The 16,211-nt window shown below is 33.6% G+C and overlaps 1 protein-coding gene across 1 annotated transcript; it reads right to left on the bottom strand.

Moving 5' to 3' along the window:
* Positions 1-217: 217 nt before the first annotated feature.
* Positions 218-2,023, bottom strand: LOC143591415 (glycine-rich RNA-binding protein 4, mitochondrial-like). The gene is made up of 4 exons (XM_077071624.1): positions 1,879-2,023; positions 1,734-1,802; positions 1,538-1,644; positions 218-721 (listed from the first exon to the last, which is right to left on the bottom strand). Exons 1-4 carry the CDS (start codon positions 2,012-2,014, stop codon positions 431-433), a joined length of 603 nt encoding a protein of 200 aa, XP_076927739.1. The 5' UTR covers positions 2,015-2,023; the 3' UTR covers positions 218-430.
* Between the last annotated feature and the right edge of the window lie 14,188 nt (positions 2,024-16,211).

A 16,211-nucleotide genomic window follows, 5' to 3' on the forward strand; every position in this document is an offset into this window, starting at 1 on the left:
ATTAAAATGAACTTCTAATTAATCTCACATTGGTTCATGTATAAAACAATGAATGTGAGCGCAAGCCCCGAAAAACTGAAACTAAATGTCTTGTTTCATCCTACAACTTAGATCTTTCTCATGAATCTTTACATAGTTGACCCGACCCAATCTGACAAAAATATTTCTCATGAATCTTTACACCTAAACTTGCCGACCCTGGGGAAAAAAACTCATGGGCGAAAAACCAAAATCAAACATTTAAGTTTTAGACTAATGACATAAAGCTTAAGCCAAGTACTATAATTCAAACCAAAACCAAACATTTAAGTTGTCAAATGTAATAAACAAACAAGAAAACATAACAAATAGCTCACCCAGAACATATTCACAAAGGCTAGCTTAATCATAGAAGCAACATATGGGCATAGTCACTTACATCCATCCATATTCACTTATTGGAAGTCTTGGCATAATCATCATCCGCAAAATCGTCCTTGTCATCAGTACCAGATAATTCATGGTTCACACCGCCATCAGCTCCATCTTCATTGCCACCGCCAACACCAGGTGAGACCCCGCCAAAGAGATTGTCACCACCACCAACACTCTGGTTCCTACCGCCATACCCACCATATTCACCGCCTCCTCCATAGCCACCACCACCATAGCCGCCGCCACCAAAAGATGGGCGTGGCTTTTCTTGGGCAAAGCTGACCCTAATCCTGCGACCATGAAGTTCCTGAAATTCATTGCCATCAAGAAAACTATTATTTGGAAAAATAATTGTGTGATAATTTGCCACAGAGCAGAAGCAATAATAAAGAAACACGATAATAATTTTCAAGATAAAGTTGATAAATTTCTGAATGTCTTAAACGTTTACATTATAAAGAGAATTCTAAATTTCGCAGGTTTGCCAAATTTTCTAATTAACAAATCAACTCATAATTACTTGCATTAAGACTAAAAATAAAAATGAAAATTAGGCTAATCAATAACATGTTGAGCTTGATTTTAAAATGTGTGATGCGCTCTGATGGATATTGATCCAAAATAAAAAGCAGACGTGAGACGCGCACGTATCACGTGTGCGAAACCCTTTTTTTTCCTTTTTTGAAAAGAAAAAAGAAAAGACATATAAATTAAAAACAAATTATAGTACCACCAAAAAGGTTTTATGTATATCCTAAAAAAAGGTTTTTTCTCTGTGCAAAAGTAGTCAATGCACAAGGTGCAAGTAAAACCTATGCATTAACTCAACTCAGAAATATGTGCATCACTTGTTATGTGATTCAGAGTGCATCATCTCGCAACACAGAATCGTGGCGCATTGCTCCACCTAGTGTGATCTCATCAGCGCAGCGTGCACACTATATAAGAAAAGGTTTGAAGACTGTAAAATTTTAAAGAAATTCTTTATTCGCTAGCCCAATTTATGCCTTTCAAAAGTTTAAGCCTTTTTTGCTATGTTTTCTCCTAAGTTTTCTCTTTATTCGCTAGCCCAACTAATGTTTCAAAAACTAGAAATGTTTTAAAAACTAAGAATCAATGATACCATCCCGTCCATATCTTGGAGAGCGGTGTTAGCCGCATCAGCTGATGTATAACTAACAAAACCGAATCCTCGAGACCTACCAGAATCCCTATCAGTAATAACTTTGGCTGCAAAATCAGTAGGTTCAAGATTCAACATTTGACACTTTGTAACGATTAACGTAATAAGTCATAAGAAAATAAATATAGTTAAATACCATCAATCACTTCACCAAATTCCTGAAAAGCTTCTCTTAATCCCATTTCATCAGTTGCATATGCAAGTCCTGCAAAAAGACTTTAACTTTTCTATTCTTGACATCGTGAAATTATGAATAAGACATGATAAACCAGATAACTCACCTCCAACAAATAGTTTAGCAGATGACATGCTTCTGATTGCTTGAAAAAATGGTGAGTCTGAAGAAGACAAACCCATACTAACATGACTGCTTTCAGATTGTTTAAGCAGGCTACCAATTTTTCTAACAAAAGCCATTTTTAGACCTAAAAAGAAACAAAACAAGAAAATGAAGTTAAGATAACTGAACATAATATCATATCATATCATACTCATGTAAAAGCTTAATATATTAAACGATTAATTATAGCTAAAGCAAAGATTATATCAAACACGTTATATGGTAATACAAAAAATGGTATTAGAGCCACACTTTTGTCGTTTGAGACGGGAGCCCAGATCCCCTAAAATCCAAAATATTATGTTTCTTTGCTTACTGTATCCATGTTACCTTCCTATTGTCGTTGTCTTTCTATGATGATTTATCCATTCCTACAATCCTTTCTTTCCTAGTTTCAGTTATTGGTAGTTGCTAGGGTTATATTGTTAGTACTGTCCATACAAATATCATTTTGGTTAGTTATATTCATGCTAGATACATGCGCTCTATGTTACTAGGGCTGTCCACGAGCCGAGCCGAACAGAGCGTAGGCTTGCTCGTTGCTTGGCTTGTTTACAACCGAACCGAACCGAACGGCTGAAATTCGAACCGAGCGAAAACCGAAACGAGCCAAAATCGAATCGAGCATTTTTCGATCAAACATCGAGCGATTTCGAGCACTGTTTATTTCTTTTTCACTTTAAAATTTTCAGTAAAAAAAAAATTTGAAGGTTGTAAATAATATGTTTTATAAATAAATTAGTAGTTTTTTAGACAAACGTGTTATAGATTGTAAATTTTTATTAAAAATAAGTTTAAAGTGAGATATAATGATCATGTAAACAAACTTCTAGTATTCTAAAAACTTGAAGCAAACAAATAAAACTATAAAATTAATGAAATATGAACAATTTTAAGGAGTAAAAATAACTGTAAGCTTATATTTATGTGTTTTGTCTATATATTTATATATTTGTTCATATATAATTATATATAAAATAAATTAAAAATATTCGAGCCGAACCGAACCGAGCAGACATTTGCTCGTTGCTTGGCTCGTTTACAAACCGAACCGAGCAGAGCGGCTCGCTTTCAATCGAGCGAAAAAACGAGCGAGCAGTTTCCAAGAGAGCGACGAGTTTGGACGGCCCTATATGTTACTAATACACTTTTCATGCCCACATACCATGTTTGAAGAATTGAAGCTAGGGGTGTGCACAAAAGCGAAAAAAACGAACCGAAATCTAAAAAATAGGAAAAACCAAACCGAATTAGAAACCAATGTTTCGGATTTGGACTTTAGTAAAAACCGAAATATTGGCTTTGGTTTGGTTTCGTGTTTTGCAAAGTACCGAACCGAAATAACCAAAAAAACCATAATAACCGAACCTTGACCATTAAAACCAAACCTACAATTGACTAAATGTAATTGAATTTATGACTTTTAATGTTAATTTTGAACGCAACTATCTTTTAGTATCTCTTAATATTTTAAGCCCAAATGTTCAAATATTCTACTAACCATAAACTTTTTTTTTTAAATATACCACGCCGAATGTCAATATTTTGGGTCAATTTGTTTGGCCCGATAACGAAAATCGGATGGTTTTGAAAAGTGAAAAACAGCAAATTTGATTTTCGGTTGGGTTTCAGCACAAAACCCACCAGCACATTACTAATACTAATTACGTCATCCCCTAAATATCATTTTGTAACAGAATAACAATAGCATGTTCAGATAAATGAATCCAGAAATTACAATTTTAAACAAAACCAGTACTGCATATACAAAACAATTACAGAATCAATAAGCAACAGACTAATTAACGAACACTTTCAGTACTAATTACTAAACCCTGGCAGCAGACTGCAAGTACCAAAACCCGTACTTGAACGATTTGTAAATTTAACGATTCTATTCAGATGACCGAAAAAACAAAATAAGAAACAATTAATTAATAAACAATAATGTAATCGTTTGGTGACGAACCTTGAAAACGGTGTGGGGCTCAATGCCTCCGCGGGGTGTGGCTGTAAATATATGGAGACTTTTTTCAGAAAGATGACAGCACGTGGTTTGTGGATTCTAACAAGAGATGCACGCCGGTTAAAAACCCTAAACCCTTGGGTATAAGTTTAATAGGCTATACTCGGGCCAAAGCACGTCGGGTTTTCATCGGGTATATAATCAGGTAAATTGGTTAATATTATCAGGTAAATCGGCTCGGGTAATCCGGTATAATCCCAAACCCTAATGGGTATGGCATTACCCGTCCCAATTATATCGGGTTTTCCCATCGTGTTCGGGTTTCATTGTCAACCCAAATTTTATTCTTTTCACTTTGGTTTACATCGAGGTTTCGAAAGAAAGGAAGTCGATTACAATGAAGGCAGATACTGAAGAAAGTAAAACCCTAAAGTAGAAGTTAAGTGAAGATGAGTTCTTGGTATGTGACAACTGTAAAAGAACAAGATACTTTTCCTCATTTTACCCGAAACGAAACAACTAACCCGTTTACTCACATGTTAATTACTTTATCAATAAGTGTGGCCCATTCTGTCATCCTACCAATTTTCATGCAAATTCGTACACGAAAAATAAACATTTTTAACAAAACGTACCTTTGATGTTTATGTTCGAAATCACTCGAATAGTTCAAAACCATATCAAACGAACTCGAAATTGAGTGATTCAAGCAACCACGGAACGGTTTCGCCCCGATCTACAAACCGATCATCTCTCCGTCGCCGAACACAGCTGCTTCAGTCGTCGGAAAACCAAAACAGTTGCTGGAAAACTCCATTTTTGTTGTTACGGTTTCCTTGATAGAAAACAGACTTCCCGACCTCTGATCGTAGATCTGATCAGTGAGAATCTCCGTTTATATTCCATGAACATTCAGTTAAAATTTTAGACCGATCGGACGGTAAGATCTCCGGGAATCGTCGTATCTTCGTGGGTTGTTCTCTCAAATACGGGAATTCTGGTAAAGAAGGAGTTTGGAGGCTATGATAGTTATAATGAGATAGATTGTGGCTACATTTATAGGAAGAGTGTAGGGTTTCATGTTTAAATATTCATATAATGACACTTGAATGGAAATTTCGATTGCCTTACTTTTGTTATAATATATTTATGTAAAGATATATATAAGTGTGTATATATATATATATTATTTTCAATAAAGAGAGCTCACCAACATTCGTGTTGTCGTTTATTTTAATATGTTTTGCAGGAAAGTAATGACTTCGAGGGGACAAGGAAAAGAGGGTGTTGGATGTGTGTTTGAATAATGTAGGAACCGGGATTTTAAACAAACCGTGCAGTAGCACGCATACAAACTCTGATTATGCAATAAATATTTTATTTAATAAAAGTTAAACTTTTATTATTAAATTTCATGCTCTATTTTAGTTGGCTATCGGCATCTGTCACGACCCGAACGACTTAAGTTAAAGTCTTCCGCTGTCTTAATTAAGATTTTCGGGGTGTGACAACCGAGGGCTTACAAGTTTGTATCAGAGCATAAGTTCGAGAGATATAAGCATCCTATATGATTAGACTCGAGCAGAGGATGAGACTTAAAGAAGAAAAGAAAGAGGATGCCAGTTCAATAAAGCCATGTGTCACTCAAGCAAGCTTGGTAACGGTAAGTTGCATGATTAAGTTCATGTAAAGATTTAGAAATATATGTATATGCATGTTAAATGAAAGTGGAAGAATGTATGAAGTTGGCTTAATTGCTAAAGAAAGAATGTTTGTATGCTAGCTTAATTGCTAGGGAAATAATGTGTGTATGCTAGTTTAATTTCTAGTGATAAGAATGTATGTTATATGTATATTTACATGATTGTGTGAGAAGGTTTAAAAATGGTGACTTAATGAGTTCTCCGACAAGTTATGCAATGGATGTGCTCAAGAATTTCAAGAAGTGTTCTACCTCAAGGAATGAACAAAGGGATTTCAAGAAATAATCCATAAGGAGAAACTGGAAATGATTCCGTATGTTTTGAACGTATTGCAAATCAGTATATTGTTGGACAGAAGGGTCATTCAGTGCTAAGTGTTATGATAGTAAGTGCAATGTTTATATATGAAGAACAAGAGAGAAAAGCATGCTTAAGGAAATGATGGGACTTTATAAGTCAAGATAAGGAAGTGTACCATCGAGGACTTCATGGACAAGCTACTGTGGACAGCTAAAACTAATTAACATCACTTGATGATTGTAAGACAAAGGATAAATCGGTAAGTTAGGAAGCTGAAGAAAGGACGTGAATATCATGAGGTATTCTTTTTATAAGAACTAAGCAGGTTTCGAGGAAGAAACCTCTTATAAGGTGGGTAGACTTGTAACATCCTAAGTTTTGTCGGTATTTAAAGAAATTGAGTTTAATTAAATTATATAAGAAAAATGTAATTATCTAAAGTAGGAGGGGAATAAGTGTCATTATATGAATATAAACATGAAACCCTACACTCTTCCTATAAATATAGCCATAATCTATCTTATTATAACTATCCTAGCCTCCAAACTCCTTTACCAGAATTCCCATATTTGAGAGAACAATCCACGAAGATACGACGATTCCTGGAGATCTTAACGTCCGATCGGTCTGAAATTTTAACTGAGTGTTCATGGAATACAAACGGATATTCTCACTAATTAGATCTACGATCAGAGGTCGGAAAGTCTTTTTTTTATCAAGGAAACCGTAACAACAAAAATGGAGCTTTCCGGCAACTATTTTGGTTTTCCGATGACTGAAGCAGCGGTTTTCGGCGACAGAGAAATGATGAGTTTGTAGATCGGAGAGAGACCGTTCCGTGGCTGCTTGAATCACTCAATTTCGAGTTCGTTTGATATGGTTTTGAACTATTCGAGTGATTTCGAACCTAAACATCAAAGGTACGTTTTGTTAAAAGTGTTTATTTTTTGTGTACGGATTTTCATGAAAATTGGTAGGATGATAGAACGGGCCACGATTATTGATAAAGTAATGAACTTGTGGGTAAACGGGTTAGTTGTTTCGTTTCGGGTAAAATGAGTAGTGTTTGGTTCGTGAAAAGGACGGGTAAACGAAGTCGGTTTTGCATGAAACTTGGTAGGATAGTAAATCTTACCTTATTATTTGAGAAAAATGTATACTTGAACATAAACAAGTTGTTTGGAATGAAACGGGTAATACGGGTGACTTTTGGACCAAGTTAAAGTACGAAAACGAACTTGTTATGGCTCATAACTCGTTTTATCATTAAAACAGGTATAACGGGATGAAATGATGTGATTAGGAAGAAAAAATACGAAAACCATGTTCGAATCGAATTGAAGCGTAATCGAATAGAGTTGAAAAGTATTCGAATCGAATTGAAAGGTAATCGAATTGAATTGAAAAGCAATCGAATCAAATTGATAAAGTAATCGAATCGAATTGACAAAGTAATCGAATCGAATGGTCATTCGATTAGAATTGTCATTCGATTAGAAGGTCATTCTATTAGAACTTTCATTCGATTAGAACTGTCATTCGATTAGAATTGTCATTTGATTAGAATTGTGATTCGATTAGAATGATGGTTCGATTAGATGATATAGTTAAAGGTAGTTAGTTGATACTTATATTTATTACCCAGTTAGCCGTGCACAACTAAGGAAGGGCATTACTGTAAACTCGGAGAAGAACAAGACACATGTGAGTTTTTATCCCCATTTCCTTGTTATGTTTTCGGGGATGTGTGCATACCCGATGTGATTAGTTAATATACTTACCTTAAGTGGTTAGTGTACGATATGTGATTGTTTTATGAATGATGTATGAATGATATGTGAATGATATAAAAAAGATTAAGAGTATGTATGAAGGTATATAAATATAATTATAAAGAAAGTAATGTATTGTTCAATGGTTGTATGGTAAGAGGGTGGCATCCCTAATAATTCTGTTAAAGGAGGGTGACATACCCTAATAATATATGTGAATGAGGGTGGCATGCCCTAATAATATATGTAAAGAAGGATGGCATACCCTAATAATATCTGTGAAGGAGAGTGGTTGTAACATTCGTTAATTTTTAAACCCGAAAACCCGACCCGTTTTAAATTTTCAGTTTTGTTTCTATTTAAATTTATATATTTTTATAATATTATTAATTAATCTCAATTTTCGTTAATGTATTTTCTGTGATCATTTCTATGCAATTATACTTTGCACCACCCTTGTAGTATTACATACAAATTTAAAACATTCATAATCAAGATCAAATATTTATGTACATGTCCCATGCAATTTACTAAAATTATTATTTAACTACTACTACTACTACTTTTATTATTATTATTATTATTATTATTATTATTATTATTATCATCATCATCATCATCATCATCATCTTTTCATATTATGTTACTTAACTAATAAAAAAACTAATATATGAGTTTAATTACATAAAGTTTATTAAAATAATTAAACCATTTGAATGCCATATTAAACTATTTTTAATTTTTGTTTTAATTATATTTAACATGATTTAATTTCTTTAATTCCATAAGACATAACAACTCTATATTTTCATTATAAAAGGAGGACAAATCCTCCATTATTTTCACACCTCAATACATTATTTTCTTAAGCTTAAGAGCACTAACAAGTAAGTTTTTACCATTTCATGCATTTTATAGCTATTGTTTTGATACTTATCTTGAATGTTCATACTTGTTCATAAGTTGTTCTTCATGATCATGTTACTTTTATCATAAAAATCTTATATTTTGGTTTTAAGAATCATTATGATCATGGATATCCAAGATAAACACTATGATTTTTCTAAATCTTGGATCAAACCTAGTTATTATGCAAGAATAAGCATGAATAAATATTTATCTAAATCTTATGATTTGTTGATCATCATAAACTTATAAACTTTCTTTTAAATAAGATGATTTATAAAAATTTCTTTTATTTAAAATATTTCACAATTGATATAACACACTTTATATCTTTAAATTGATAATTGAGTAAATTAATTATTGTTTGTTTTATTTCAACATAAACTAATGCTTATAATTTCTTTAAAAGAATTCATGCAAAAATTTTAGTTAATTAATTAGTGAATTAATTATGTTACTTGAAAAAAGAAAACGTTTAATCATAAATTATTGTTAATATTGTTATTTAATCTTATATTAATAAGTTATAATTATGTATCTACAAATCCTTTTTAAACTAATAAACATCAAATGACTTTTATAAACTTTATTCTTTGTTGATAAACTTATTAAAAATTCTCAAGTCCCCATTTGCCATAAGTTAATGAAATAGATATTTAAATAATTCATAATTCCTAAAACTAATATTATTTAACTTTTATAATCCCGATAGTTAGTCTTTAAATTTTTTATTTCCTTTTTAATTATAGTTTGTGAGGTTCGATCATTTATTTCCTTAAACGCGTTTTCGGTTATTATTTCAAGTTATCATCCAATTGCAAAGGTGAGTATCTCACACCCCCTTTTACTCTTTTACTACTTTTGGGGGTAACATATATATCCTATCCAAATTATAATTTCGTTTAATCATTATTTACAAACTACAATTCGCTACATGGACTTGTGTGTTTACTTGTTACTTGCTCAAAGATTACTTGCTCACGGTTTCCTCAATAAGTATGATCATACGCCCCCCTATGCACTCAGGACCTCGATGTTATGAGTGGAATAGGGACCCCCGATCTGAGTACGTTGGTTGTTACCAACGAAAAGGCCACTTACTTGCGCTTATCTGAGTACGCTGGTGCACAATCCCAGCTAGAAAGGACCTTACTTGCTCATTTACACTTGTTGATGGAATTTTATGATTTTTATGTACTTATATATAAAAAAAACATTGTGTGAACTCACCAACTATTCATTTAGTTGACTTTATTTTATATATATGCTACAGGTACCTTATTTAGAGGATGTTGCTGTGACGATGACATTAGTACTTAGAATATTTAACATAAATGGACAAATTACTTATATGTGTATTATTTGTATTTCTCTTACTTCCAAACTTGTGTACTTGTTGTTTAAATAAATTAATGATAATATTGTCACTTAATAGTGTCACATGTGTTTTGAGCAATCTTTTCGTCACACTCGGGCGTATTCCGCTTTAGCTGGGGTGTTACAGATTGGTATCAGAGCCGTGACTATAAGATAGGACATTAGACGTAGTGTTCTAGTTGGTTATAGTTTATTTGATTAATTGTTTAGGTTGCATGATTAGAAATTATGTGAGCCTAATTTGATTGTTCAATGAACATTATTTGGTTATTATTGATTTGTTTATGCCTCATGTATGCAAATAATATTATACTGATGATTCAATTACTTCAATTACATAAGCACACACAAGTCCAAGGCTTATGCCTAAAAACAAGATTTTTCCAACATTTTCAATTATTGATTTTTATTGTGGTGTTTCAATATTTATTCTTCTTAAAGATGGTTCTATATGACGGGTATGTAGTAAACTGTAAGGGGGTCGTGCCTGTTTTCCGAAACTCTTGACACCAAGGTTATTGAAACCTAAGGATAAGAAATGCGTATAAATCCCAATCAGACGCGGGACCCGGTTGCTTACCCGGAGAGTTAGGAAAGAGCATGAACTCTATTAAGCCAAAGCATACCACTTTCAACGCCATATGAATCACAACTTTAAGTTTTCAAATGCGACCATGTTCTCTTTGTGAAAAGAATATGGTTGCACTCCTCTATATTTTACAATGTATTTTAACTGGAAGCCAGCACACGAATACCCAGCTTTCGGTTCGATTTAATTACGCATTTTTATTCGAGAATAGTTAATTTTTTTTTAAAAAAAAATTTGTGACACGTTTTCTCTATTTATACGCTCATTTACGGCTTAAACTTTTAAAAGTTTGCAAAGTAATAACCGAATTTCAAACGATTCCTTTGTGATTTTACTATTATGTTTTAGAATTGAAAATTTTAAAGTTATGGTGATACATAAATGGTTGAATTTCGATTTGATAACTATATTATTTTATTTATTTACTACTACGTTTTAGAATTGAAAATTCGAAAAGTCATGGTGATACATGAATGGTCGAATTTCAATTCGATTACCTTATTTCCATATTCATCTACCCTTATGTTTTAGAAGTGAAAATTTAAAAAGTCATGGTGGTCCATGAACACTCGATTTTCAATTCGATTTCACTATTTATTGCTAAGTTTAAATACTTTTTCCATATAATTAGTCAATAATTTATGAGATTTTGTTCCATGGGAACTCTAATTTTGATTTCAAATTTGTTTCATGCGATTTCTTTTCCTTACTTGTTTTTATTGATGTATCTATTAGTCGTTTTCATACTTACGTCCCAAGTCACGCGAATTCTTCACGTTTCGTATCATGTCTCCTCGTTTTTCCTAGTTGTCACACTCAACTCGCAAAATGACAATCCAAATTATCAAGGAAATGGCCTCCGCGATCCCGATCACCCCACGTTTGACCGCACCCACCTTCATCGCTATAGTAAATTCAAATTTAAACCCAACACCATTCTTGGAAATGCAAACTAAACCCAACCGAAAAGCCTCGCGCTGAAACACACCCTTTGTACATTATGTGTAAATCCCATCACTTTACTTCCCTGAAACGTTGATATGATTCAATTTGTGGTAGATTCAGTTACCACTTATTGCTAAAACCTACCCAAACTCAACGCCAATCACCCATCTACAAGACATGTACCTAGCCATTTGTCTCAATCATATGCTTGACCACACGCTTCCAGCCTGCCATCATTATGGTGACCCGAGCACACCTCCCATACTTCGAAAGCCTAACTTATTTCCGCTATGCAATATCTTAACCCCGCATCCTCTGTCGACTTTACTTGATTTTCCGGTTACAATACTTAGATCTTACAAAACTCATCAAACTCGTCTATATTTTCTTTTGCATACTTTCCTACATTTTTTATTTCTTTTACTAACACCTCGCGCCTAATCACAAATCCTCAGTTATTTTTAACTTTCAGTCAAATGGATTTTCTTTAAAAACAATTTATTAGCTCTATTATTATTATTATTAGTATTATTACTATTATTAAAGTTATTAATTTTACCATTATTATTAATATTACTACTACTATTGTTATTAGTACCATCACCGTCATCATCATCATTATTATTACGGTAATTATCAATATGGGTATTATTAGAATTTGTTATTATTGTTAATATTTTTTTTATTATTGATATTAGTAATATTATTACTAGTATCATCGTTATTACTATTATATAATAATATTTAAAGTAAAATATTTGCTTCAAACAAGTTTTGAGCCCTTTTAAAACTATTTTTTTTCATTCAATAATATTTTTATTATTATTATTAGTAATATTATTATTACTAGTATTATCGTCACCTCTAATAATAATGCAATTATTATTTCAAACCGTATTTAAAGTAAACTTTTTGTTTCAAACAAATCTTAAGCCCTTTTGAGGCTATATTTCATTCAACAAGTCAGGTTATCTGACAATCTTTTTCCTAGGCCGCTGGCCAAAAGAAAACATTTATTTTTACGTTAAGGATTTCATAAAATTCTCAAGTTTTAGCGTTAGTTAAAAACGTTTTGCCTAACTAAAATAGAATAATCTTATTTCACCATGAGATATAAAAAAAGAACACCACGATTTACAACCGATTTTCGTAACTTAAAATATATGATATATCCCTTCCCTTCTTCCCCTTCATACTCGTCAAACATATTTATTTCTATTATTATTATTTTAAAATCATGAATGCTTTTACGCATTCAATACATATATTTTTTTACAAACACCTTACACTTATGATTCCAAATCATTAAATTATTTTAAAATAGTTAATTAACAAGTACTTAATCAAGTTGATGATTTTCAAAAAGACTTTAAGTCAAACATATGGTTATTATTATCACTATTATTTTTATTATTATTAATATTATTAGTATCGTTATTATCATTGTTATTTTATTACTACCATTATGGTCACTATTATTATTATTATTACCACTATAATATATATTATATATAATATTTTAAGGTTAAATAAAAACGTTAAATAAAGTAAAATCATTGTTTCAAACAAGTCCTAAGCCATTGATGCTATTATATTATCATTATAACAATTCTATCAAAACGAGTCATTTTTAGTTGGAGATCCTCTTTAAAGTTTTCATAGGACGCTGCCATAAGGGAAACCTTTATTTTACATTAAAAATTAAATAAAGTGTCGCAAACTTTAGCAATAGCTAAGAATTTTTTTTATTACTAAGCTTTTCCAAAAGTTATTATTATAAAAGCATCGAATTCTTTTTTTCCAAACGTGATTGCCTCGTCATTGACCCTGAGAGCGAGTTTACGGGTGCAAACATCAATGATAGCCTTTGCGGTGGCTAAAAAGGGTCTTCCTAAAATTAGAGGTACACTTTTGTCTTCCTCCATGTCTAGAATCACAATATCTACTAGGAAAACAAACTTGTCAATTTTGACAAGCATGTTTTCAACAATGCCCCGAGAATATTTAACGGATCGGGCAGCTAACTAAATGCTCATGCGGGTGGGCTTTGGTTCTCCTATCCCTAGTTTTGCAAAAACCACATAAGGCATTAAATTAATACTAGCTCCTAGGTCAGCCAGGGCATTGCTAACAGATAAATTTCCTATGAGACAAGGGATTGTAAAGCTCCCTGGATCGGTCATCTTTGTCGGTAGCTTGCTTTGGAGGACAGCTGAACATTCTTCACTTGGGGTGACATGCGAGAGCTCCTCCAGCTTCCTTTTGTTTGTCAGCACTTCTTTGAGAAATTTGGCATATTTTGGCATTTGAGCAATAATTTCGACAAAAAGGATGTTGATATGGAGTTGTTTAAAGAGTTTTAGAAACTTCCCATACTGGGCTTCCATTCTCTCCTCCTTCAGTCTTCCAGGGTATGGAATAGGCGGAACATAGGTTCGAACTGGCTCCTTAGGCTGTACTGTGCTTGTTAGGGTCAGCCTTTCCTGCGTTTCATCAGGAGACTTTTTCTCCATAACTTATTCTGAAGTTGGTGAGACAACAGTGGTCGTACCGCTCCTGAGTTTAACGGCGTTAGCTGTTGCATTCGGGTTGGTGATTGTGTTGCTTGGAAGAGTGCCAGGTGGTCTTTCGGATAATTGTCGGGCAATTTGTCCGATTTGGGTTTCTAGGTTCTGAAGCGATGCTTGTTGACTTTTGAGATCGGCTTCATGTTTTAATAATACTCTGCTGATATCAACAGCTCTTGAGTCGGCTTTCTTTTCTGCTTCATTTGTTTTGGTCATCAATTGGATTAGCTTTCTTCGATCTTAGAGTAGCTTGGGTTTTGATGGCAACTAGAACTTTGATCTTGAAATTAAGGTTTAGGCTTTAAGGGTTGATTCATTGGTCTTTTTTCGAATCCGGGTAAAGGTTGAGTGTTACCTCCGTCTTTCCAGCTGAAATTCGGGTGGTTTCTCCATCCTGGATTGTAGTTATTGCTGAAAGCGTTGTTCTGTTGAGCGATGAAATCGACTTCTTCCATGGCCATAATGACTTGTCTACAGTCACTTGTTCTATGATTTCCTCCACAAGTGTCGCAGGTGAGTTTGGTTTTTGATAGCTCGGCTTGAAGTTGCTCGAATTTTTTAGAAAGGGCTTCAAGCTGTGCTGTGACAAGAGTGTTGGAGTCAACGTGGTGTATTCCTTTTTGGGTAGGTGTGGATCTTAGTGGGTTGTAAGCGAAACTCTTCTTTGCGGCCTTTTCCAGGAGTTCAAATGCTTCGTTAGGTAATTTGGATCCCAGGTCTCCACCAGCGCTCTGGTCGATGGCCTGTTTGTTTTGACTGGATTGTGCGTCAAAGAAAGTTTGAACTTGTAACCATACGCTCAGTCCATGGTGTGGACATCTTCTTAGAAGACTTTTGTATCTTTCCTATGCTACGTGTAACGATTCATTATCATCGGTCCAGAATCCGGTAATGTTGGCTAGGTATTTGGCAGTTTTATCGGGCGGAAAATATTTGAGGAGAAACTGTTCAACCATCTGGTCCCAAGTGGTAATGGAACCAGAGGAAAGAGATTCTATCCATTCTCGGGCTTGGCCCCTTAGAGAGAAAGGAAAGAGTTTAAGCTTGATTTGATCTTCTGAACAGTTTTGGATTTTAAAGGTTCCGCAGATTCGTAGAAATCGGGATATGTGTGACACTCGTCAATTTCAGGTTAACTCCGTTAATTCAAACTCCGTCAATTCAAACTTAAGATCACTTGATCTATAACGCACATCTCATTACATTTAAACTAGGGTTTTAAATGACGCTTGACAATCACTACACATGTAGTCTTTTGGGATTGCACCGAAACGCAAACGAGTTGACGCAAACCATTGGTGAACAAACCACAAACATCAAAACAATAAGTATTTGATAATTATGTGTTAGGCTTATGTGTTATTTGATAATATTGTGTAGAACATTAACTCAAGATGCAAAAAAATCTATTTTGCACTAGAAAAGTAATAACTAAAAGTAGAGGGGCCTTTGTGTAATATCATTATTATTAAATAATAATAAAAACCCTAACCCCCTCTCTCCCTCCTCAAACCCGATCGGCCCTCCCTCACCGCCCCTTGCGACGGCTGCCATCACCACCACCATATCACTTCCGTTTTGGCCTTGTTTTTCATAATCGGAGCATCCCGCACTTGTTTCTAGTCATCCCTCACTTTCCTCTTGGTTGTTTCTGCGTTTTTAAGGTATAAACATAAACCCTAATTTTCTAATATCATATGTTAAGTGTTCATATGCTTTGTTTTGATTAGATGATGCTTGATTATGCTTCGGTTATTGATTTAAATGATCATGTGTGATGTTGAACGGTGAAAGATTGTTAGATCATTGATTGTTCGTAAACCCTAGAGGGTTTACTACTGATTTCTATGGATAATTATGTTAATTGCATGTTTGGGGATATGTCGTATGCTTAGGATGCATGCTAGACGGTTGTGTGTGCTTGCTGATTTTTTGACAGTAGGGATAGTTAAACTTGAACGAGGTGTAACTTGTTAAATATAAAACCAAACTGGACTATTTATGAGTCTAAAAGGAAGTACTCTGAGTCTAGTTTTCAGAAAACCCAACCACGCCTGATTTAGAGGTGTTTTGGTTGCTCAAACGATTTAAATGTGATCAAAGGTCAAAACTGGTACTGGGCAGATTGTAAGTTATGTTTAGACAACTG

This window comes from Bidens hawaiensis, unplaced genomic scaffold (assembly GCF_021521415.1).
Source record: "Bidens hawaiensis isolate Kalapana, Puna unplaced genomic scaffold, B.hawaiensis_p1.1 tig00039626_1, whole genome shotgun sequence".
NCBI classification, from domain to species: domain Eukaryota; kingdom Viridiplantae; phylum Streptophyta; class Magnoliopsida; order Asterales; family Asteraceae; genus Bidens; species Bidens hawaiensis.